Source organism: Euprymna scolopes, chromosome 38 (assembly GCF_053919585.1).
Source record: "Euprymna scolopes isolate OS-2025 chromosome 38, ASM5391958v1, whole genome shotgun sequence".
In the NCBI taxonomy this organism is placed as follows: domain Eukaryota; kingdom Metazoa; phylum Mollusca; class Cephalopoda; order Sepiida; family Sepiolidae; genus Euprymna; species Euprymna scolopes.
The window spans coordinates 54,429,990-54,456,379 of NC_136519.1; the positions used below are offsets into that span (position 1 = coordinate 54,429,990).

Genomic DNA, 26,390 nt, shown 5'->3' on the forward strand with positions numbered 1-26,390 from the left:
AAATTACTTATAACGGCACCAACTTACTTTCGGAAGAACCCCCCCACCCACCCACCATCAGCCTTTTCTTTTATGTCGTAAGCTTCTTAAAACGTTACTAGCTTAAGTTCAGAATAAAATCACGACTTTCTTTAACGGCTAATTTCAAAAAAAAATGTTTTGAACGCTACTAACTGAATTTCTTTCAATGCAGTTTGCAATTTGGAGACGGAATTGTTTTTGTTGAGATAAGTGATTTCAATCATGCTTTTTATTTTAGATTTAAAATATTAACAACTCCATTTTATTTCAGTATTTAATTTGTGTATTTCTGTTTTATTAAATACTAGCTTTTTTCTAGTCCAATACCGGCTTCCATCTTATCTTGAAATTACTTATAACGGCACCAACTTACTTTCGGAAGAACCCCCCCCCCCACCATCAGCCTTTTCTTTTATGTCGTAAGCTTCTTAAAACGTTACTAGCTTAAGTTCAGAATAAAATCACGACTTTCTTTAACGGCTAATTTACAAAACAAAAAAAAAAAATGTTTTGAACGCTACTAACTGAATTTCTTTCAATGCAGTTTGCAATTTGGAGACGGAAATGTTTTTGTTGAGATAAGTGATTTCAATCATGCTTTTTATTTTAGATTTAAAATATTAACAACTCCATTTTATTTCAGTATTTAATTTGTGTATTTCTGTTTTATTAAATACTAGCTTTTTTTTCTAGTCCAATACCGGCTTCCATCTTATCTTGAAATTACTTATAACGGCACCAACTTACTTTCGGAAGAACCCCCCCCACCACCATCAGCCTTTTCTTTTATGTCGTAAGCTTCTTAAAACGTTACTAGCTTAAGTTCAGAATAAAATCACGACTTTCTTTAACGGCTAATTTCAAAAAAAAATGTTTTGAACGCTACTAACTGAATTTCTTTCAATGCAGTTTGCAATTTGGAGACGGAATTGTTTTTGTTGAGATAAGTGATTTCAATCATGCTTTTTATTTTAGATTTAAAATATTAACAACTCCATTTTATTTCAGTATTTAATTTGTGTATTTCTGTTTTATTAAATACTAGCTTTTTTCTAGTCCAATACCGGCTTCCATCTTATCTTGAAATTACTTATAACGGCACCAACTTACTTTCGGAAGAACCCCCCACCACCACCATCAGCCTTTTCTTTTATGTCGTAAGCTTCTTAAAACGTTACTAGCTTAAGTTCAGAATAAAATCACGACTTTCTTTAACGGCTAATTTCAAAAAAAAATGTTTTGAACGCTACTAACTGAATTTCTTTCAATGCAGTTTGCAATTTGGAGACGGAATTGTTTTTGTTGAGATAAGTGATTTTAATCATGCTTTTTATTTTAGATTTAAAATATTAACAACTCCATTTTATTTCAGTATTTAATTTGTGTATTTCTGTTTTATTAAATACTAGCTTTTTTTCTAGTCCAATACCGGCTTCCATCTTATCTTGAAATTACTTATAACGGCACCAACTTACTTTCGGAAGAACCCCCCCCACCACCATCAGCCTTTTCTTTTATGTCGTAAGCTTCTTAAAACGTTACTAGCTTAAGTTCAGAATAAAATCACGACTTTCTTTAACGGCTAATTTCAAAAAAAAATTTTTTGAACGCTACTAACTGAATTTCTTTCAATGCAGTTTGCAATTTGGAGACGGAATTGTTTTTGTTGAGATAAGTGATTTCAATCATGCTTTTTATTTTAGATTTAAAATATTAACAACTCCATTTTATTTCAGTATTTAATTTGTGTATTTCTGTTTTATTAAATGCTAGCTTTTTTCTAGTCCAATACCGGCTTCCATCTTATCTCGAAATTACTTATAACGGCACCAACTTACTTTCGGAAGAACCCCCCCCCCCACCCACCATCAGCCTTTTCTTTTATGTCGTAAGCTTCTTAAAACGTTACTAGCTTAAGTTCAGAATAAAATCACGACTTTCTTTAACGGCTAATTTAAAAAAAAAAATGTTTTGAACGCTACTAACTGAATTTCTTTCAATGCAGTTTGCAATTTGGAGACGGAATTGTTTTTGTTGAGATAAGTGATTTCAATCATGCTTTTTATTTTAGATTTAAAATATTAACAACTCCATTTTATTTCAGTATTTAATTTGTGTATTTCTGTTTTATTAAATACTAGCTTTTTTTCTAGTCCAATACCGGCTTCCATCTTATCTTGAAATTACTTATAACGGCACCAACTTACTTTCGGAAGAACCCCCCCCACCACCACCATCAGCCTTTTCTTTTATGTCGTAAGCTTCTTAAAACGTTACTAGCTTAAGTTCAGAATAAAATCACGACTTTCTTTAACGGCTAATTTCAAAAACAAAAAAAAAAAATGTTTTGAACGCTACTAACTGAATTTCTTTCAATGCAGTTTGCAATTTGGAGACGGAATTGTTTTTGTTGAGATAAGTGATTTCAATCATGCTTTTTATTTTAGATTTAAAATATTAACAACTCCATTTTATTTCAGTATTTAATTTGTGTATTTCTGTTTTATTAAATACTAGCTTTTTTTCTAGTCCAATACCGGCTTCCATCTTATCTTGAAATTACTTATAACGGCACCAACTTACTTTCGGAAGAACCCCCCCCCCCACCATCAGCCTTTTCTTTTATGTCGTAAGCTTCTTAAAACGTTACTAGCTTAAGTTCAGAATAAAATCACGACTTTCTTTAACGGCTAATTTCAAAAAAAAAAAAAAAAAAAAATGTTTTGAACGCTACTAACTGAATTTCTTTCAATGCAGTTTGCAATTTGGAGACGGAATTGTTTTTGTTGAGATAAGTGATTTCAATCATGCTTTTTATTTTAGATTTAAAATATTAACAACTCCATTTTATTTCAGTATTTAATTTGTGTATTTCTGTTTTATTAAATGCTAGCTTTTTTCTAGTCCAATACCGGCTTCCATCTTATCTCGAAATTACTTATAACGGCACCAACTTACTTTCGGAAGAACCCCCCCACCCACCCACCATCAGCCTTTTCTTTTATGTCGTAAGCTTCTTAAAACGTTACTAGCTTAAGTTCAGAATAAAATCACGACTTTCTTTAACGGCTAATTTCAAAAAAAAATGTTTTGAACGCTACTAACTGAATTTCTTTCAATGCAGTTTGCAATTTGGAGACGGAATTGTTTTTGTTGAGATAAGTGATTTCAATCATGCTTTTTATTTTAGATTTAAAATATTAACAACTCCATTTTATTTCAGTATTTAATTTGTGTATTTCTGTTTTATTAAATACTAGCTTTTTTCTAGTCCAATACCGGCTTCCATCTTATCTTGAAATTACTTATAACGGCACCAACTTACTTTCGGAAGAACCCCCCCCCCACCATCAGCCTTTTCTTTTATGTCGTAAGCTTCTTAAAACGTTACTAGCTTAAGTTCAGAATAAAATCACGACTTTCTTTAACGGCTAATTTACAAAACAAAAAAAAAAAATGTTTTGAACGCTACTAACTGAATTTCTTTCAATGCAGTTTGCAATTTGGAGACGGAAATGTTTTTGTTGAGATAAGTGATTTCAATCATGCTTTTTATTTTAGATTTAAAATATTAACAACTCCATTTTATTTCAGTATTTAATTTGTGTATTTCTGTTTTATTAAATACTAGCTTTTTTTTCTAGTCCAATACCGGCTTCCATCTTATCTTGAAATTACTTATAACGGCACCAACTTACTTTCGGAAGAACCCCCCCCACCACCATCAGCCTTTTCTTTTATGTCGTAAGCTTCTTAAAACGTTACTAGCTTAAGTTCAGAATAAAATCACGACTTTCTTTAACGGCTAATTTCAAAAAAAAATGTTTTGAACGCTACTAACTGAATTTCTTTCAATGCAGTTTGCAATTTGGAGACGGAATTGTTTTTGTTGAGATAAGTGATTTCAATCATGCTTTTTATTTTAGATTTAAAATATTAACAACTCCATTTTATTTCAGTATTTAATTTGTGTATTTCTGTTTTATTAAATACTAGCTTTTTTCTAGTCCAATACCGGCTTCCATCTTATCTTGAAATTACTTATAACGGCACCAACTTACTTTCGGAAGAACCCCCCACCACCACCATCAGCCTTTTCTTTTATGTCGTAAGCTTCTTAAAACGTTACTAGCTTAAGTTCAGAATAAAATCACGACTTTCTTTAACGGCTAATTTCAAAAAAAAATGTTTTGAACGCTACTAACTGAATTTCTTTCAATGCAGTTTGCAATTTGGAGACGGAATTGTTTTTGTTGAGATAAGTGATTTTAATCATGCTTTTTATTTTAGATTTAAAATATTAACAACTCCATTTTATTTCAGTATTTAATTTGTGTATTTCTGTTTTATTAAATACTAGCTTTTTTTCTAGTCCAATACCGGCTTCCATCTTATCTTGAAATTACTTATAACGGCACCAACTTACTTTCGGAAGAACCCCCCCCACCACCATCAGCCTTTTCTTTTATGTCGTAAGCTTCTTAAAACGTTACTAGCTTAAGTTCAGAATAAAATCACGACTTTCTTTAACGGCTAATTTCAAAAAAAAATTTTTTGAACGCTACTAACTGAATTTCTTTCAATGCAGTTTGCAATTTGGAGACGGAATTGTTTTTGTTGAGATAAGTGATTTCAATCATGCTTTTTATTTTAGATTTAAAATATTAACAACTCCATTTTATTTCAGTATTTAATTTGTGTATTTCTGTTTTATTAAATACTAGCTTTTTTTCTAGTCCAATACCGGCTTCCATCTTATCTTGAAATTACTTATAACGGCACCAACTTACTTTCGGAAGAACCCCCCCCACCACCATCAGCCTTTTCTTTTATGTCGTAAGCTTCTTAAAACGTTACTAGCTTAAGTTCAGAATAAAATCACGACTTTCTTTAACGGCTAATTTCAAAAAAAAATGTTTTGAACGCTACTAACTGAATTTCTTTCAATGCAGTTTGCAATTTGGAGACGGAATTGTTTTTGTTGAGATAAGTGATTTCAATCATGCTTTTTATTTTAGATTTAAAATATTAACAACTCCATTTTATTTCAGTATTTAATTTGTGTATTTCTGTTTTATTAAATACTAGCTTTTTTTCTAGTCCAATACCGGCTTCCATCTTATCTTGAAATTACTTATAACGGCACCAACTTACTTTCGGAAGAACCCCCCCCACCACCATCAGCCTTTTCTTTTATGTCGTAAGCTTCTTAAAACGTTACTAGCTTAAGTTCAGAATAAAATCACGACTTTCTTTAACGGCTAATTTCAAAAAAAAATGTTTTGAACGCTACTAACTGAATTTCTTTCAATGCAGTTTGCAATTTGGAGACGGAATTGTTTTTGTTGAGATAAGTGATTTCAATCATGCTTTTTATTTTAGATTTAAAATATTAACAACTCCATTTTATTTCAGTATTTAATTTGTGTATTTCTGTTTTATTAAATACTAGCTTTTTTTCTAGTCCAATACCGGCTTCCATCTTATCTTGAAATTACTTATAACGGCACCAACTTACTTTCGGAAGAACCCCCCCCCACCACCATCAGCCTTTTCTTTTATGTCGTAAGCTTCTTAAAACGTTACTAGCTTAAGTTCAGAATAAAATCACGACTTTCTTTAACGGCTAATTTCAAAAACAAAAAAAAAAAAATGTTTTGAACGCTACTAACTGAATTTCTTTCAATGCAGTTTGCAATTTGGAGACGGAATTGTTTTTGTTGAGATAAGTGATTTCAATCATGCTTTTTATTTTAGATTTAAAATATTAACAACTCCATTTTATTTCAGTATTTAATTTGTGTATTTCTGTTTTATTAAATACTAGCTTTTTTCTAGTCCAATACCGGCTTCCATCTTATCTTGAAATTACTTATAACGGCACCAACTTACTTTCGGAAGAACCCCCCCCCCCACCACCATCAGCCTTTTCTTTTATGTCGTAAGCTTCTTAAAACGTTACTAGCTTAAGTTCAGAATAAAATCACGACTTTCTTTAACGGCTAATTTCAAAAAAAAATGTTTTGAACGCTACTAACTGAATTTCTTTCAATGCAGTTTGCAATTTGGAGACGGAATTGTTTTTGTTGAGATAAGTGATTTCAATCATGCTTTTTATTTTAGATTTAAAATATTAACAACTCCATTTTATTTCAGTATTTAATTTGTGTATTTCTGTTTTATTAAATACTAGCTTTTTTCTAGTCCAATACCGGCTTCCATCTTATCTTGAAATTACTTATAACGGCACCAACTTACTTTCGGAAGAACCCCCCCCCCAACATCAGCCTTTTCTTTTATGTCGTAAGCTTCTTAAAACGTTACTAGCTTAAGTTCAGAATAAAATCACGACTTTCTTTAACGGCTAATTTTAAAAAAAAATGTTTTGAACGCTACTAACTGAATTTCTTTCAATGCAGTTTGCAATTTGGAGACGGAATTGTTTTTGTTGAGATAAGTGATTTCAATCATGCTTTTTATTTTAGATTTAAAATATTAACAACTCCATTTTATTTCAGTATTTAATTTGTGTATTTCTGTTTTATTAAATACTAGCTTTTTTTCTAGTCCAATACCGGCTTCCATCTTATCTTGAAATTACTTATAACGGCACCAACTTACTTTCGGAAGAACCCCCCCCACCACCATCAGCCTTTTCTTTTATGTCGTAAGCTTCTTAAAACGTTACTAGCTTAAGTTCAGAATAAAATCACGACTTTCTTTAACGGCTAATTTCAAAAAAAAATGTTTTGAACGCTACTAACTGAATTTCTTTCAATGCAGTTTGCAATTTGGAGACGGAATTGTTTTTGTTGAGATAAGTGATTTCAATCATGCTTTTTATTTTAGATTTAAAATATTAACAACTCCATTTTATTTCAGTATTTAATTTGTGTATTTCAGTTTTATTAAATACTAGCTTTTTTTCTAGTCCAATACCGGCTTCCATCTTATCTTGAAATTACTTATAACGGCACCAACTTACTTTCGGAAGAACCCCCCCCACCACCATCAGCCTTTTCTTTTATGTCGTAAGCTTCTTAAAACGTTACTAGCTTAAGTTCAGAATAAAATCACGACTTTCTTTAACGGCTAATTTCAAAAAAAAATGTTTTGAACGCTACTAACTGAATTTCTTTCAATGCAGTTTGCAATTTGGAGACGGAATTGTTTTTGTTGAGATAAGTGATTTCAATCATGCTTTTTATTTTAGATTTAAAATATTAACAACTCCATTTTATTTCAGTATTTAATTTGTGTATTTCTGTTTTATTAAATACTAGCTTTTTTTCTAGTCCAATACCGGCTTCCATCTTATCTTGAAATTACTTATAACGGCACCAACTTACTTTCGGAAGAACCCCCCCCCACCACCATCAGCCTTTTCTTTTATGTCGTAAGCTTCTTAAAACGTTACTAGCTTAAGTTCAGAATAAAATCACGACTTTCTTTAACGGCTAATTTCAAAAACAAAAAAAAAAAAATGTTTTGAACGCTACTAACTGAATTTCTTTCAATGCAGTTTGCAATTTGGAGACGGAATTGTTTTTGTTGAGATAAGTGATTTCAATCATGCTTTTTATTTTAGATTTAAAATATTAACAACTCCATTTTATTTCAGTATTTAATTTGTGTATTTCTGTTTTATTAAATACTAGCTTTTTTCTAGTCCAATACCGGCTTCCATCTTATCTTGAAATTACTTATAACGGCACCAACTTACTTTCGGAAGAACCCCCCCCCCCACCACCATCAGCCTTTTCTTTTATGTCGTAAGCTTCTTAAAACGTTACTAGCTTAAGTTCAGAATAAAATCACGACTTTCTTTAACGGCTAATTTCAAAAAAAAATGTTTTGAACGCTACTAACTGAATTTCTTTCAATGCAGTTTGCAATTTGGAGACGGAATTGTTTTTGTTGAGATAAGTGATTTCAATCATGCTTTTTATTTTAGATTTAAAATATTAACAACTCCATTTTATTTCAGTATTTAATTTGTATATTTCTGTTTTATTAAATACTAGCTTTTTTCTAGTCCAATACCGGCTTCCATCTTATCTTGAAATTACTTATAACGGCACCAACTTACTTTCGGAAGAACCCCCCCCCCCAACATCAGCCTTTTCTTTTATGTCGTAAGCTTCTTAAAACGTTACTAGCTTAAGTTCAGAATAAAATCACGACTTTCTTTAACGGCTAATTTTAAAAAAAAATGTTTTGAACGCTACTAACTGAATTTCTTTCAATGCAGTTTGCAATTTGGAGACGGAATTGTTTTTGTTGAGATAAGTGATTTCAATCATGCTTTTTATTTTAGATTTAAAATATTAACAACTCCATTTTATTTCAGTATTTAATTTGTGTATTTCTGTTTTATTAAATACTAGCTTTTTTTTCTAGTCCAATACCGGCTTCCATCTTATCTTGAAATTACTTATAACGGCACCAACTTACTTTCGGAAGAACCCCCCCCACCACCATCAGCCTTTTCTTTTATGTCGTAAGCTTCTTAAAACGTTACTAGCTTAAGTTCAGAATAAAATCACGACTTTCTTTAACGGCTAATTTCAAAAACAAAAAAAAAAAATGTTTTGAACGCTACTAACTGAATTTCTTCCAATGCAGTTTGCAATTTGGAGACGGAATTGTTTTTGTTGAGATAAGTGATTTCAATCATGCTTTTTATTTTAGATTTAAAATATTAACAACTCCATTTTATTTCAGTATTTAATTTGTGTATTTCTGTTTTATTAAATACTAGCTTTTTTCTAGTCCAATACCGGCTTCCATCTTATCTTGAAATTACTTATAACGGCACCAACTTACTTTCGGAAGAACCCCCCCCCACCATCAGCCTTTTCTTTTATGTCGTAAGCTTCTTAAAACGTTACTAGCTTAAGTTCAGAATAAAATCACGACTTTCTTTAACGGCTAATTTAAAAAAAAAAAAAAAAAAAAAAAATGTTTTGAACGCTACTAACTGAATTTCTTTCAATGCAGTTTGCAATTTGGAGACGGAATTGTTTTTGTTGAGATAAGTGATTTCAATCATGCTTTTTATTTTAGATTTAAAATATTAACAACTCCATTTTATTTCAGTATTTAATTTGTGTATTTCTGTTTTATTAAATACTAGCTTTTTTTCTAGTCCAATACCGGCTTCCATCTTATCTTGAAATTACTTATAACGGCACCAACTTACTTTCGGAAGAACCCCCCCCACCACCATCAGCCTTTTCTTTTATGTCGTAAGCTTCTTAAAACGTTACTAGCTTAAGTTCAGAATAAAATCACGACTTTCTTTAACGGCTAATTTCAAAAAAAAATGTTTTGAACGCTACTAACTGAATTTCTTTCAATGCAGTTTGCAATTTGGAGACGGAATTGTTTTTGTTGAGATAAGTGATTTCAATCATGCTTTTTATTTTAGATTTAAAATATTAACAACTCCATTTTATTTCAGTATTTAATTTGTGTATTTCTGTTTTATTAAATACTAGCTTTTTTCTAGTCCAATACCGGCTTCCATCTTATCTTGAAATTACTTATAACGGCACCAACTTACTTTCGGAAGAACCCCCCCCCCACCACCATCAGCCTTTTCTTTTATGTCGTAAGCTTCTTAAAACGTTACTAGCTTAAGTTCAGAATAAAATCACGACTTTCTTTAACGGCTAATTTCAAAAAAAAATGTTTTGAACGCTACTAACTGAATTTCTTTCAATGCAGTTTGCAATTTGGAGACGGAATTGTTTTTGTTGAGATAAGTGATTTCAATCATGCTTTTTATTTTAGATTTAAAATATTAACAACTCCATTTTATTTCAGTATTTAATTTGTGTATTTCTGTTTTATTAAATACTAGCTTTTTTCTAGTCCAATACCGGCTTCCATCTTATCTTGAAATTACTTATAACGGCACCAACTTACTTTCGGAAGAACCCCCCCCCCCCCAACATCAGCCTTTTCTTTTATGTCGTAAGCTTCTTAAAACGTTACTAGCTTAAGTTCAGAATAAAATCACGACTTTCTTTAACGGCTAATTTAAAAAAAAAATGTTTTGAACGCTACTAACTGAATTTCTTTCAATGCAGTTTGCAATTTGGAGACGGAATTGTTTTTGTTGAGATAAGTGATTTCAATCATGCTTTTTATTTTAGATTTAAAATATTAACAACTCCATTTTATTTCAGTATTTAATTTGTGTATTTCTGTTTTATTAAATACTAGCTTTTTTTTCTAGTCCAATACCGGCTTCCATCTTATCTTGAAATTACTTATAACGGCACCAACTTACTTTCGGAAGAACCCCCCCCACCACCATCAGCCTTTTCTTTTATGTCGTAAGCTTCTTAAAACGTTACTAGCTTAAGTTCAGAATAAAATCACGACTTTCTTTAACGGCTAATTTCAAAAACAAAAAAAAAAAATGTTTTGAACGCTACTAACTGAATTTCTTCCAATGCAGTTTGCAATTTGGAGACGGAATTGTTTTTGTTGAGATAAGTGATTTCAATCATGCTTTTTATTTTAGATTTAAAATATTAACAACTCCATTTTATTTCAGTATTTAATTTGTGTATTTCTGTTTTATTAAATACTAGCTTTTTTCTAGTCCAATACCGGCTTCCATCTTATCTTGAAATTACTTATAACGGCACCAACTTACTTTCGGAAGAACCCCCCCCCCCCCACCATCAGCCTTTTCTTTTATGTCGTAAGCTTCTTAAAACGTTACTAGCTTAAGTTCAGAATAAAATCACGACTTTCTTTAACGGCTAATTTAAAAAAAAAAAAAAAAAAAAATGTTTTGAACGCTACTAACTGAATTTCTTTCAATGCAGTTTGCAATTTGGAGACGGAATTGTTTTTGTTGAGATAAGTGATTTCAATCATGCTTTTTATTTTAGATTTAAAATATTAACAACTCCATTTTATTTCAGTATTTAATTTGTGTATTTCTGTTTTATTAAATACTAGCTTTTTTTCTAGTCCAATACCGGCTTCCATCTTATCTTGAAATTACTTATAACGGCACCAACTTACTTTCGGAAGAACCCCCCCCACCACCATCAGCCTTTTCTTTTATGTCGTAAGCTTCTTAAAACGTTACTAGCTTAAGTTCAGAATAAAATCACGACTTTCTTTAACGGCTAATTTCAAAAAAAAATGTTTTGAACGCTACTAACTGAATTTCTTTCAATGCAGTTTGCAATTTGGAGACGGAATTGTTTTTGTTGAGATAAGTGATTTCAATCATGCTTTTTATTTTAGATTTAAAATATTAACAACTCCATTTTATTTCAGTATTTAATTTGTGTATTTCTGTTTTATTAAATACTAGCTTTTTTTCTAGTCCAATACCGGCTTCCATCTTATCTTGAAATTACTTATAACGGCACCAACTTACTTTCGGAAGAACCCCCCACCACCACCATCAGCCTTTTCTTTTATGTCGTAAGCTTCTTAAAACGTTACTAGCTTAAGTTCAGAATAAAATCACGACTTTCTTTAACGGCTAATTTCAAAAACAAAAAAAAAAAAATGTTTTGAACGCTACTAACTGAATTTCTTTCAATGCAGTTTGCAATTTGGAGACGGAATTGTTTTTGTTGAGATAAGTGATTTCAATCATGCTTTTTATTTTAGATTTAAAATATTAACAACTCCATTTTATTTCAGTATTTAATTTGTGTATTTCTGTTTTATTAAATACTAGCTTTTTTCTAGTCCAATACCGGCTTCCATCTTATCTTGAAATTACTTATAACGGCACCAACTTACTTTCGGAAGAACCCCCCCCCCCACCACCATCAGCCTTTTCTTTTATGTCGTAAGCTTCTTAAAACGTTACTAGCTTAAGTTCAGAATAAAATCACGACTTTCTTTAACGGCTAATTTCAAAAAAAAATGTTTTGAACGCTACTAACTGAATTTCTTTCAATGCAGTTTGCAATTTGGAGACGGAATTGTTTTTGTTGAGATAAGTGATTTCAATCATGCTTCTTATTTTAGATTTAAAATATTAACAACTCCATTTTATTTCAGTATTTAATTTGTGTATTTCTGTTTTATTAAATGCTAGCTTTTTTTTTTCCTCGTACATATTTTTATTTATCTACCGAGTTGATAGCAAAAATTACGAATTATACTCATTTTTAGTTCGTGTGAGGGGAATCTATCACCATACTTTCCCTTAAACACGTCTGTTGGACTTTTACTTAGTACAATACTTAATAGTTTTTTTTTTTTTTTAATGGAGAGTAGAAAACGCATTGTGGATGCGTTATCGGCAGCTCCTGTTACTCTCGCTTCTTCTTATTTGTCCCTCAGTCTTCATTTTTTAAATGAGTGATTTTTCGGACAAAGGGAGAAGAAAAAGCTGTTTTCTAGGTTGGCAGTATTTTTGCGAACAGTTGGCTGAGATGGCGGAAATTTTCTGTTTCTATGTCTATCCTTGTAGCCATGTCACTAGTAAGGGTGCTGGAGGTAAACGTTTTGTCTGGGCTGACGTTATCCGCCTGATAGTCAGGGACCCGAACCTTGGATTAACCACTAAGGAGGCTGTCCTATCAGCAGGTGCAAAGTACTGGGGCTGCTGTATTGCCATTTGGTGAATGGATTCTGGACCATGCAGTAGCTTCTGGTGGGGCCTCTCGATGCCATACTAGTGGGTAATTGTTACGGCTTTACCTTATCATTAGCTACAAATAAAAAAAAATTCTTCGTTTCTTTTTCTCTCTTAATTTCCCCTCTCTGTCCTGCTCTAAGTAAATCTGTCGACCTAGTCCACAAATTCCAAAATTTGATCATGACAAGTTTCAAGAAAAAATACACGATTAAACCCGGTTCTCCAACTTCCAACGTAGACCCCTACTACCATGTCTCCTTCTCCAACATCAGGGGTCTTCGTTCTAACCTTCCAGAGGTTGAAACCCAATTACAGGAGACTAAACCAGACCTTTTATTTTTAAGTGAAACTGGCATTGGACAGGCTATTTCCCTAGATGAGTTTGCAATTTCAGGATACTCTAACTTAACTTCTAAAACTGACCCCCAAGATCGCCATGGGCATGGAATATGTGCCTATATTAAAGATAGCTTTCCATGTGGGAGGGACATCTCCAGGGAAGATCCTAACTTACCCTATATGTGCTTCTGGGTTGCTTTAGCTCACACTACTGCATTTATATTTACTCTCTATCGCCCCCACAACAGCGGAGTTACTATCTTTCAAAGCATATCTGAGAAAATTGACCAAGTCCTTTCTACTTATCCTTCAGCTAACATTCACATATGTGGAGACTTCAATGTTCACAACGTCGAATGGTTGACCCACTCAAACAAGACCGATGATGAGGGGAGGTTCTGTCATGATTTCTCCATTGCCTATGACCTCACTCAGATTGTTCAGGAACCTACCCGTGTGCCCGATAATGACGGCCAGTATGCGAGCCTACTAGACCTTTTTCTCACAACTTGCCCTGAACTATGTTCAGTTTCTGTTCTGTCGCCTCTTGGATCTTCCGACCACTCTGTTGTATCAATCAAGATAAAAATGAAATGTAATAAGTCCCCAGACGTACCTCTTCATCGTACAGTATATCGATACACTAAGGCTGACTGGGATAGCTTCCGTACATTTATATCTGATCTACCTCTGCATTCCATGTTTAAAAAGGATGTGTCCTCTATAGTATTAGACCTAACTGAATGGTTAATTGTAGGTATTGACCATTTCATACCCTCTAAAAAGTTTCAGCAAAAACCTAACAGCCAGCCATGGTTCTCTCCAGAATGTGCTGCTGCCATTGCGCACAGAAATCACTTTTTCCACTGCTTCAAACGTAATAGATGTATGGAAACTAAAGCCGTTTTCAGGACTGCCAGCAACCATTGTAAGAAAGTAATAAGGAACGCAAGAGTGTTGTATGCTCAATCTGTTAAGTCCAAAGTAGCTGAGCAGCGGCTTGGTTCCCACCAGTTTTGGCAAATAGCAAACAGAATCCTGAACAGAAGCGTGTGCTCCATCCCAACTATTATCAATGGACCTGAGGTAATCTCGTCAGCATCAGACAAAGCCAAACTCTTTGTCAAGAACTTTGCAGCTAATTCTACCCTTTGCGACCAAGACCGCCAACCCCCAATATTTCCTCCTGTATCAGAAAACACGCTATGTGATATACGTATATCTGTATGTGATGTTGCGAAGCTAATCAAAAACCTTGATTCGAGTAAAGCAACTGGCCCTGACGGTATTCCAATTATAGTACTCAAAAAACTTCAACCTGAATTAGCGCCCATACTTACAAAACTGTTTAAACGTTGTCTTAAGGAGAATAGTTTCCCATCTCCCTGGAAAATCTCATCAGTATGCCCTGTATTTAAGAATTCAGGTGATCGCTCATCCCCCTCTCAGTACAGGCCAATAAGTCTCCTGTGCGTCATGAGTAAGTTGCTAGAATCTGTGTTAAATACAGAAGTAATCAAACATCTCAACAAAAATAACCTTCTTAGTGACACTCAATATGGTTTCCGTTCTGCTAGATCTACAGCAGATGTCCTTACAGTTATATCACATAGGATTAGCAAATCTCTCGACGGTGGCAATCTTTCTAGGGCAATTGCTCTTGACATATCTAAAGCCTTTGATAGGGTATGGCATAAAGGTTTACTTCATAAGATCGCTAGCTATGGTATAGCTGGAAAAGTCTTCTCAATTATTAAATCATTTCTTTCTGATAGGTTCATAAGAGTAGTAGTTGAGGGGCAAAAATCAGAAGCTCACAGTATTAATGCCGGTGTCCCTCAGGGATCCATCCTGGGCCCAACTCTTTTCCTGATCTACATTAATGATCTTCCAAATCATATCCTTACATCATTTGTAGACATTTATGCTGACGACACTACCATTTATGGTACCACATCTAAGACAGTAAACGACCAAGTTCTCTCCAATTCTCTCTCCTCTGATCTTGAGCACGTAGTACAATGGGGAAAGGAGTGGCTGGTTACTTTTAATGCATCTAAAACCAAGCTTCTCTCTTTACATCATCAACATTCTAATTCACATTTGTCATCAATTGAAATGAATGGCTCTCGTCTTCAGGAGGCCTCAAGTTTTGACAAGCTTCTGGGCTTGACCATTACTCCTGATCTTAAATGGAACACGTATATCAAATCTGTTGCCAAGGCCGCTGGAAAAATGGTGGGATCTTTCTATCGATCCAGTAGATATCTCACTGCTGATGCTATTCTCTACCTATATAAGAGCCAGGTACGTCCAAGGATGGAATACTGTTGCCACATCTGGGCAGGAGCTGCTAGAAAGGACTTGTCCTGCCTTGATAGAGTTCAAAATAGACTTCGTAGCCTCGTAGGAGATGTCCTTTTCTCCTCCTTGCAACCTCTATCTCACAGAAGAGATGTTGCGAGTTTGTCTCTGATGTATCGTTATTTTCATGGAAAGTGTTCAACTGAGCTTCAATCTATGGTCCCCCCCTCGCCAAACTTTCACAAGAAACACTCGTCTAGCTGTAAACACTATCAATAATTTCCCCCACTCTTTATCTATGCCTAAACCTAAACGTAGATTCCATGAACAAAGCTTCTTTCTTAGAACTGCACGCCTGTGGAATTGTCTTCCGTTTTCCTGCTTTCCGACTGACTACAATATGGTTGTGTTCAAGTCTAAAGTAAATAAGTTCTTGATGAGCCGTTCCATATAAGTTATTAAATTTACCAAATTTTCATTACTAATGATTACTATATTGACCAATTTCTACTGTACACTCTTTAACCCTTATCCTTGAGTGGCCTCTGGGCCTTGATAATGTGGTGACGCCTTTGTAAAAAAAAAAAATTAAAAAAAATAAAAAAAAGTATGGGATCTAGTTCTAGTTGAATTATGATTGCAATGCCATCAGAATCAGAATTACTGGAATCAAGGTTTTTGATAAGCTTGGCGACATCACGCACAGATATTTGTATGTCATATAGCATGTTTTTCAGACACAGCCTAAGTACATAAGGTAGAATTAGCTGCAAAATTCTTGGCAAAGAGTTTGGTTTTGTCTAATGCTGACGAGATTACCTCAAGTCTTAATGCTGGAGTCCCTCAGGGGTCCATCCTGGGCCCAACTCTCTTCTTGATCTACATCAATGATCTCCCAAAACACATACTAAAATCATTCGTTGACATCTATGCTGATGACACGACTATCTATGGCAACAAATCAAAGGCTGTAAATAGCAACGATCTCTCTGATTCTCTCTCCTCAGATCTTGAGCGCGTGGTTCAGTGGGGGAAGAGGTGACTGGTTACCTTTAATGCATCTAAGACCAAGCTCCTATCATTACATCAAAAACGCTCTGATCCCCATCTGGCATCGATTGAAATGAATGGCTCTCGTCTAGGGGAGGCCCCATGTTTTGATAAGCTTCTGGGTTTGACCTTTACCCCTTGATCTTAAATGGATCACATACATCAAGTCTGTGGCTAAAATCGCTGGGAAAATGGTGGGATCTTTCTACCGCTCCAGAAGATATCACACTAAGGATGCAATTCTCTATCTATATAAAAGCCAAGTACGTCCAAGGATGGAGTACTGCTGCCACATCTGGGCAGGAGCTGCTAAAAACAGTCTATCCTGCCTTGACAGAGTACAAAATAGACTCCGTGGCTTGGTGGGGGATGCCCTTTTCTCTATCATGCAACCTCTCTCCCACAGAAGAGACGTTGCGAGCCTGTCTCTGTTTTATCGTTATTTCCATGGCAAGTGCTCGTCTGAGCTCCATTTTCTGCCCCCCCCCCACCAATCTCTCACGAAAAACACCTGACTAGCTGAAACCACTGTCAATTTTCCCCACTCTTTATCCGTGCCTAAATCAAAACGTAGATTCCATGAACAAAGCTTCTTTCTCAGAACTGCACGGCTGTGGAACTCTCTGCCACTTACCTGTTTCCCCCCCCCGAATTCAACTTGGATGTCTTCAAGTCCAACACAAACAAATTCCTGATGAACCGCCCCCTTAAATAATGACACCTATCAAATCCCCAATACTAACTATTACTACGATACTATCCCACTGATGTGTTTACACACAATAACCCTTATCCCCGAGTGGCTCCTGGGCCTTGATAAGCGGTGACCCCCATGTAAAAAAAAAAAAAAGTCCATTGATGATGCTGTTCAGGACCCTGTTTGTTATTTGCCAAAACTGGTGGGAACCAAGCCACTGCTCAGCTACTTTGGACTTGAAAGACTGAGTAAACAACTCTCTCTTGTTCTTTATTACTCTTTTGCAGTGGTTGTTGGCAGTTCTGAAGGCAACTTTAGTCTCAGTACATCTATTTCATTGAAAGCAATGGAATAAGTGATTTTTGTGCACAATGGCAGCAGCACATTCTGGAGAGAATCACGGCTAGCTGTTAGGTTTTTGCTGGAATTTTTTGGAGGGTATGAAGCAGTCAATACCGACAATTAACCATTTTGTCAGGTCTGATACTATAGAAAACACATTCTTTTTAAATATGGAATGCAGAGCTATATCTGATATAAATGTACGAAAGCTATTCCAGTCAATCATAGAGTATCAATATACTGTGCGACGGAGAGGTACGTCTGAGAACTTATTACATTTTGTTTTTACTTTAACTGAGACAACCAAGTGATCGGAAGATCATAGACGAGAAAGAACAGGGTGAACACAGTTGACGATAAGTTGTAAGAAAAAGGTCTAGAAGACTTGCATACTGATCATCAGTGTCAGGTACACAGGTGGATTCATGAACAATCTTCATCATAAGCAATGGAGAAATTGTGACAGAACCTCCCTTCATCATCTTTCTTGTTTGAGTGGGCTAACCATTCCACATTGCGAACATTGAAATCTCCACAGACGTGAATGTTAGCCAAAGGATGAGTAGACAGAATCTGGTCAGTTTTCTCAGATATTTTCTTAAAAATAGTAAAATTGCTGTTGTGGGGGCAATAGAGGGCAAATATGAATGCAGTGCTGTGAGCAAATGCAGCCTGGAATCACATATAGGGTAATTCAGGAGATGTCCCTACCATATGGAAAGCTATCTCTAATGTAGGCACATATTCCATGCCCATGGCGATATTGGGGGTCAGATTTGGATGTTATATCAGAGTATCCTTTAATTACAAACTCATCTAGGGAAATAGTTGGTCCAATGCCAGTTTCACATAGAAACAATAGCTCTGGTTTAGTCGTCTGTAATTGGGTTTCAACCTCTGAAAGGTTGGAACATAGACCCCTGATGTTGGAGAAGAACTGGTAGTGGGGTGTCTACATTGGAAGTAGGAGTTCTGGGTTTAATCTTGTATTCTTTCTTGAGAATTTTCATGGCGGAGTTTTGGTATTTGCGGAACAGGTCAACAGAGTTGGTTAGAGCAGCGCAGAGAAGGAAAGTAAGGGAGGAAAAAAAAACGAAGAAATATTTTTTGTAGACCATAATAAGTTAAAGCCCACTAATATGGCATTAAGAAGCCCCACCAGAAGCATGGTCTGAAATCCATTCACCAAATAATACAGCAGCCTCAGTACTTTGCACCTGCTGATAGAACGGCCTCCTTAATGGTTTATCCAAGGTTCAGGTCCCTGACTATCAGGAGGATAATGTCGATCCATTTAAAATGTTCACCTCCAGCACTCATATTAGTGACATGGCTACAAGGATAGAAATAAAAACAGAAATTTTTTTTTATTATTCAATTTTTACCCCAAACAAGGCAGAGTGCCACTTTGAAGTAAGGGGCTACTATCGGGGCTATAAGTTCCAATATCTGATGTGACTGCTCACTCCTAAGCATTGCCAACCTAGAATACAACTTTTTCTTTTCTTTTTGTCAGAAAAATCACTCATCATTGTATAGAAATATAGATGTTATGAAATAGGAACAATTGCGAGAAAATGTTATGAAATAAAGGGAAATGTTGAAAAAATAAAACAATTAGTTTGAGTCATAAAAGAATTTAATATTATAAATAAAAACTCATAAAAGAATTTAATATTATAAATAAAAACTCATAAAAGAATTTAATATTATAAATAAAAACTCATAAAAGAATTTAATATTATAAATAAAAACTCATAAAAGAATTTAATATTATAAATAAAAACTCATAAAAGAATTTAATATTATAAATAAAAAATCAGATTGGAATGTAGATAAACAAAACTTGGTTTGGAATAACAATAAGATTGAATTCTAACATAAGAGAGTTGAACAAATGGGGGATAGATTTTATATATACATATATAAGTTAGAGAGAGGTCAAGTTAGAGAGCGAAAAGGGATTGGTTCAAGAGATTTTGTCTCTTGAGGTCTGTTGAAGCTAACAGACGCATTATAGCAAGCAAGTGCCAGGAAATAAATTTGTATAAAATCTAATCTAAGTATCGAATGTTGTTCCTTCAGATGGAAAAAAATTTTCATTGCAGCTTTAACAGACCGTTAGTCAAGACCAACCAATGGAAGAAGATATGCTTCCCCACAGAAAGATGTTATTTGTCCCTTTGTTAAAAAGAACTGTCCTTGTACATTATTGTCCACGTTTGGTGGACTGTTTATTGAATGTATATACACCAACCCATAATCAACATTCACTTGAACACTATACATAAACAGAAACAGAATCATTACAATAATACAAACTGACACGTATCGACACGTACATACACTAAAAAAAAAAAAACTAGAGATGATCACAGACATGTTTACATATACATACATTATATATATACTTGAGATCCACAGTATATAACAGTGTCTGTGAATGTTGATTGGTTCAATTTTTTTATAATATCGGGGGGGGGGGGGATTCTGGCAAAAACTAAACAACATAACACAACATGCAATCCATATATATATATATATATATATATATATATATATATATATATATATATATATATATATATATATTGGGGAAAAAAAAATGAATTTTAACAATAACAACAAAAATATAGACACTTCATTAATGATTGGGTAATCACTAACAGTAAATACCGATTACCATCCCAGACTAAGGATCAGTGGTTGAGTTAATGAAGGACATTAAGTGAACCGATTCTATATTCGCTAACACAGCGGCTTTTTAAACTTTTATGAAACATTAACTGATCTATTTACATTGTTGCATTTTTTTTGTAAATTGCTTTTTTTTTTTTGTTATTTCAATATTGGCATGAATGTTTCCAATTGCAATTTACAGAACAAATAAATAAATTAATTATTTCAAAAACCTTTTTTTTTAAATATTTATGTACGTTTTTTGTGCAAGACAAAAAATGTCAATTGTTAACTTTTTGGGAAAATTTAACATTTAAAATTTAATCAAAAATAGAAAAAGTTTTACATTATTCTGTTTTCTATATGATAAAATTCAGGGTTTTATCTTTCTGGAAAAAAAAAGTTACTCAGAAATAATGGATTTTAATAAATGCAATTTCGTTTTAAAAAACAACAACTTGATTTTTCGCCCATTTTTGGCGGTGTCTACTATTGAGAAAACTTGAAGCACTTACCTGCGACTCTCAGGAAGAGTCGCAGCAGAAACCTTTCGTGTGGGTGATGACTCTTTTTATATTGGTAGTTGTTACGTTTAACTTATTTGATTGGCTAACTGGATTATAAGAAGGATGGAGTGAACTGAATTTTGCTTGTGATTTCAGTTTGGGATTGGAGTTGAAGGAAATTGAATTGTTACCCTTATTACCAGACCAACAAGGTTCTACAATTTTTACCTAGTCACAGGTCGCAACAAACCATTGTTGCAAAATCCTTGTTAACCTCTACCTTTCAGTGGAGAAAGTTTCCACATGTTGCAACATTGATCTGCAGACCTTGTGCATTTTTTTTCCTTTTCTTCTTCTGTATTTTTTATTATGGCCGCGGAACAAATGTCTTCCCTTGAGGATTCCTTAGGAATGACAGAAAGAACGGATCACCTTTTTGAGGCCCTTTTGGATACGGAGGAAAGATATAAACACATTATCAGATACACATTAGGAAAATTAAAGAAAAGAGTCGCAGTGGATGCGTGTGCCTTGAAGAACACCACAGGCAACATAAACGAGTGGCTTTCTAAAGTGGACCAAGTTCAGGAAAACTTGGTTAAATTCCTTCCTAGAGATAGGGTGGCACCGCATGCTTATGACCTTATCGAATTCAAAGAAGAAGTGGAAAGAGATTTACAAACCTTAACCGCAGAGGTTCACAAGGATGATTCTCCTCCTCCCTTCATGCTCCCAAATATAATGCAGCCATCTCAAGTTGACACCTCTATGTTTAGGCCTAAGGTCAAATGCCCTAGTTTTGATGGCCTGGACTTAGAGAACAAATTTGCATTGAGAGATTTTCTCACTAGGTTTGACTATTTCACTTCGGAATTAAAATCAAGGAGAGAAAAATTAACCTACCTCAAGACTTGCGTTACGGGACGTCCGTTTCGTCTAATCCATCATCTTGAGGAGACATCCAATAATTATGATGCCGCGATAAAAATTCTTAAGGATAATTATTGGGATGAAGAGGGCATTAGAGAGGAGATATTCTCTAGCCTATTCAAACTGTCCACCCGAGGCAGATATGATATTGAATACCTTAAGAACTATTTGTCTCGGGTTAAATACGAGTTGTCGGAGTTGGACTATGTCAGAATATGAACCACAAGAGGATGGTCCGGAACCTTATTATGATGACTGGGAGTCCATAGAAGGAATTTCTTGGTCAGAAACCAGTTTTGAGGAACCCACTTTAGTACAGGAGAGTGAGCAGGTTTGGATTTGTCCCGGATGTAATAAACCTGATGACGGATCGGCCATGATCTGCTGTGATCAATGTGATAACTGATTCCATTTTAGATGCGTTGGGATCAGTGCAGCTCCACCAGATGAAAAGGATTGGGTTTGTCACCACTGCTCTGGTGATCAAGAATGAGGAATGTGTATATTAAGAAGGCTTTACAAAATCAATAACGATTGATTTTGTTTTCTGTTGAGTGGGAGAGTATTGAGAAAACTTGAAGCACTTACCTGCGACTCTCAGGAAGAGTTGCAGCAGAAACCTTTTGTGTGGGTGATGACTCTTTTTATATTGGTAGTTGTTACGTTTAACTTATTTGATTGGCTAACTGGATTATAAAAAGGATAGAGTGAACTGAATTTTGCTTGTGATTTCAGTTTGGGATTGGAGTTGAAGGAAATTGAATCGTTACCCTTATTACCAGACCGACAAGGTTCTACAATTTTTACCTAGTCACAGGTCGCAACAAACCATTGTTGCAAAATCCTTGTTAACCTCTACCTTTCAGTGGAGAAAGTTTCCACACTACAAAATACTGTTAGAAACCTATCCAATGTGTTCCGTGAAATTTATTGGGTGGATTTCTAACAGTATTTTGTTTTATTTTTAATTCTATGTCATTATAAAACTTCAAATATTTAGGTGTCAATTCGCGGCCATTTTTCTTGTTCTCACTTAACACTAGATACTATTTGTTTTCCGGACCGAATAAACATGTTAAAGTCAACAAAACCATTAAAATATTTTCCAAGATAGGTAGAAGAGTAAGTTATCTAGCCTTTGATAACATTTATTTGTTATATACATTTGGAGTTTTGGCCACTTTTTCATATTAACGTGTCTTGTAAAACAAACCTAAATGCAAAAATGGGCACTTATGTCCCTGTGATGAAATAATAACGTTATTATTTCGAAAGCCACTCTTAACATGGGGAGAGTATTTTGTAATTATTCTGTGTTTCCACGTAACAATTAAAAATAAATAAATAAATATATCGTAAGCGTGAATTTAACCTGAAAAAAAAAATACATTAAAAAACGACCCTGGTGTCTGTCTAACTCTGTTCCGTGGAGAGGCATTGTAAATAGGAACTATTTAAAAATAACGCGGTGACAAAAGTGCACAAGCACCAAAAAGAGTGCAAGTTCAGATTGACATTCATGGCGGCATTTAAAAATAAAGAAAATACAGAAATCGGGTTTGTTTTACTATACACATAGATTCGAAAGTTGTCAACAAACAAATATATAATAAATGTTATCAAAAGCAAGATAAGTTACTTTTATTTATCGTGTTAATTGCTATAAATCGTAAATTTTGATTTTCTTAGTTAAAAAAAAAAAAAACTTGATAGATTTACGTAATTTTTGGAATATGCCACCTTCGTTTTGTAAAGAATATGTACACGATAAAAGTTTTTCTTCATTTTGTTTATCGCTATGTCAATCGGAACTTGCACTTGCAGAAATACCATTTATTTACATTGCGACCTAAAGAGACAACACTAATCCTTATCCACGAGTGACTCTTCTCCACGAGTGCTAACTTCAATAGTAACAAATAAATTCATTTAACCATAAAATATCTGCAACCGTAAAAATAGACAAAAAAATGGAGAAAAAAAAAGTATTTTCTAATAAAGGACGATTCTTCAACCTTGAACTTTTGAAGAGCCCTTGCTTTTTAAGCACGATTTTCCTTTTTGTCCTTGAAGCAAACGTAAGCCTCAAATTGCGATTGAATTACAATTGTTATGTAAAATGAATATAATTGTTCTTTATAAGACGTTCACTTACCATTACTAATGTTCAAATTACGAAAGTTTTTCGATAAACAAGCAAGTGTCCTGAAGGAGGTCGCCATGTTGAAACCGGTGTTTTCTCGATTAGTTTTGTCTGGTTTGACTGCTTATTCACAAATCGATTATTCATGGCTGACATTTCTTAGTTGGTTTTTGAGTTGGTTGGGAATTTTAAGAAAACGGTGTATGAGTGAAATCTGTTCCCGGTATTTTATTTCCGCGAATCTACAATTTCCATATAATTTAACTACGGCAGCTAACCTGTGTTTTTAATAAAACACAGGTTAGCTGCCGTAGTTAAATCTTTAAAAAAATTTACTATAGCGAATAAAAAAAAAAAAATTTTAATGATAAAAAGAATAAATATACACCAAATAAATGGGTGTTTGTGCAGAATGGTGGATTTGGAAATAAACGCATTTAATTTTTGTAGAAATTATTGACACCCCTAACACGAAACAGCGATTAAAATATTAAAAAAAAAAAATTCGTAATTTCTCTTTTAAAAGTGGGTTGTTTATTTTCTTTATGGATTATACTTCCAAAATAAACTATTAAAGTTGTATAAAAAGTAATAAAAATATTATTTTTTTATTTTAAAAAAAAAAACAGTAATGAAATTAATTGAGTTCAGTAGTTTTTAATTTTTAAACTTTAAAAATCTATCAAAATTTTTCTATTGATTCTACTTTTACGATATTTTCAGGGTCAATGTGAAATTTTATGCTCTTTCCAATAAACCGAATATAATATTTTAGACAAACTTTTTTTTTAATTCACGCCCCCCCCCTATTTTAAAATGTCTATTAAAAAGTAGATAATTAATTGATGTGCCAAAGTTTTATATATCACAAATTAAAGATAAAATACCAATAAATAATATATTCAAATTTAAAACAAAAAAGAAGTGTTTTTTAGAAATGTACCTGTAAAGTTCGAAGTTTAAAACTTTATTTTTTTTAAATCACATTGTTTTTTTTTGTTGTTTTTTTAAATGAAACCTTGTCCTTGCTCCTTTAATTGAAAAAAAAAAAAATAGGGTTTGAATTACATTTTTCGAGTAGTTATAAGCTTGGAAAGACAGGGGTCGAATTAATTCACGCCCCCCCCATTTTGAAATGTAAATAATTAATTTATGTGCCAAAGTTTTATATATCACAAATTGAAGATAAAAGATCAATAAATAATATATTCTAATTTAAAACAAAAAAAAAAAGAACAGTTTTTTTTGGAAATTTACCTGTAAAGACCGAAGTTTAAAACTTTATTTTTTTTTTAACCGCGTTGTTTGTATTTTTTTTTTAGTGAAACCTTGGTCCTTGCTCCTTTAATTAAAAAAATTAGGGTTTGAATTACATTTTTCGTGTAGTTATAAGCTTGGAAAGACAGGGGGTCGAATTATTCAATATTTTTCACGAAGCTTCTTACACACCTAACGCATTACATGCTATAAATTCCAAAAGTTACGAAAAAATGATCAAGGAAAAAGTGCTTCTTCGTTATTAGAGTGAAAATCAAAAGTCGAAAAACTGAATTTTCATTAAAAACCAATGGTATTATGGACATACTTTTCACAAACTGATATGCAAATAGGTATGTCATGCACCCATGCACACGGACGTTACTCAATACGCACCGGTTATTTACCCTTGTCGTGGTTTCCAATTTGTCCAACAGATGGCATCTTCTCTACTTCTCTATCTACCTCCGTTCTCTACCTATATGTGTCATTTTTCGTCTGGATCGTCAATGTAGACAGACATACATTGTGTGCGCCTCGATAGGGTACTTTACTTTTTATATCAATTTTAACTAAAAGCAATGTTATCTACTTAATTGTCATATCATAATTAGTAAAATATTACCGCATTATTACATGTATTTTCATGATATGCGAAACAATTGTCGACCATATTTGTTTTGGACCTGGAACGTAAACGCAAGAGATGTAACGCATTGTTGCCAGACTAAAAAATATTTACATAAAAGTTACCACTTATCAAGGCTTGAAGGCCACTTGAGCATTCAACTACAGATTTAATGATCCTGTGTTAAAGCCCGGGTGTACCTCACCATTTTATTTTAATTTTTTTTTATTAATGAGTGTAATTTACAATAAAAGAAGAGGTGTCATTTAAAATCGCCACAATTCATTTTTTCCTTTGCATATTTTAAAGTAAACATTAATCAGAAGTCATTTTTCCAGGGCATTCATCGTGAAGCCTGAATATCAGCTGACGTGATATTTTAAACAAACAGACAGAATTTGATGAACAATATTATCATTTTTTAATTTTTTTAATTTTAATTTAAAAAATTTTTTTGTGAATTAGTCCACCGGGTAAATTATTCCTCATTTTATTCAATAGATAATTGATTCTATAATAATGCATACTTAATCTGCATAAATTAAAATATCATATTGAAGCATATTGTATGACCGGGCAATGCTTGGAGTCCAGCTAGTGCTTTATAAAAGAAAAATAGCTATATTAAAGATGTTAACTCTGTGCTATATTGAAGATGTTAGCTCCCAAACATCTGTGTCTTTTTTTCATTATTAGTTTTGTATTGTTTTCTAACAGTGATGAAGTAAAAACATTAATTATAAATCTTTCTTTTTGTATCCTACCGCCAAGGAGAGTGGATGTGTGCTTCACTGCTTGCCATGGACAAGGGTTCCTGAGCCTTTCTTTCTGGCAAGAAGAAAACACCAGTCATGACAAAGTGA

The 26,390-nt window shown here is 33.6% G+C and overlaps 2 protein-coding genes across 15 annotated transcripts in view; one reads left to right on the top strand and one right to left on the bottom strand.

Annotated features, from left to right (window-relative positions):
* LOC145263149 (large ribosomal subunit protein bL21m-like) overlaps positions 1–23,826 on the bottom strand; it is a 41,091-nt gene extending 17,265 nt beyond the window's left edge. The window contains exon 1 of the mRNA XM_080120139.1: positions 23,655–23,826. Coding sequence (XP_079976265.1) covers positions 23,655–23,721 — 67 coding nt within the window. The 5' untranslated portion in view covers positions 23,722–23,826. The remainder of the gene's footprint in view (positions 1–23,654) is intronic.
* LOC145263147 (putative monocarboxylate transporter 5) overlaps positions 1–26,390 on the top strand; it is a 643,731-nt gene that overhangs the window by 566,402 nt on the left and 50,939 nt on the right. The window lies entirely within an intron of this gene.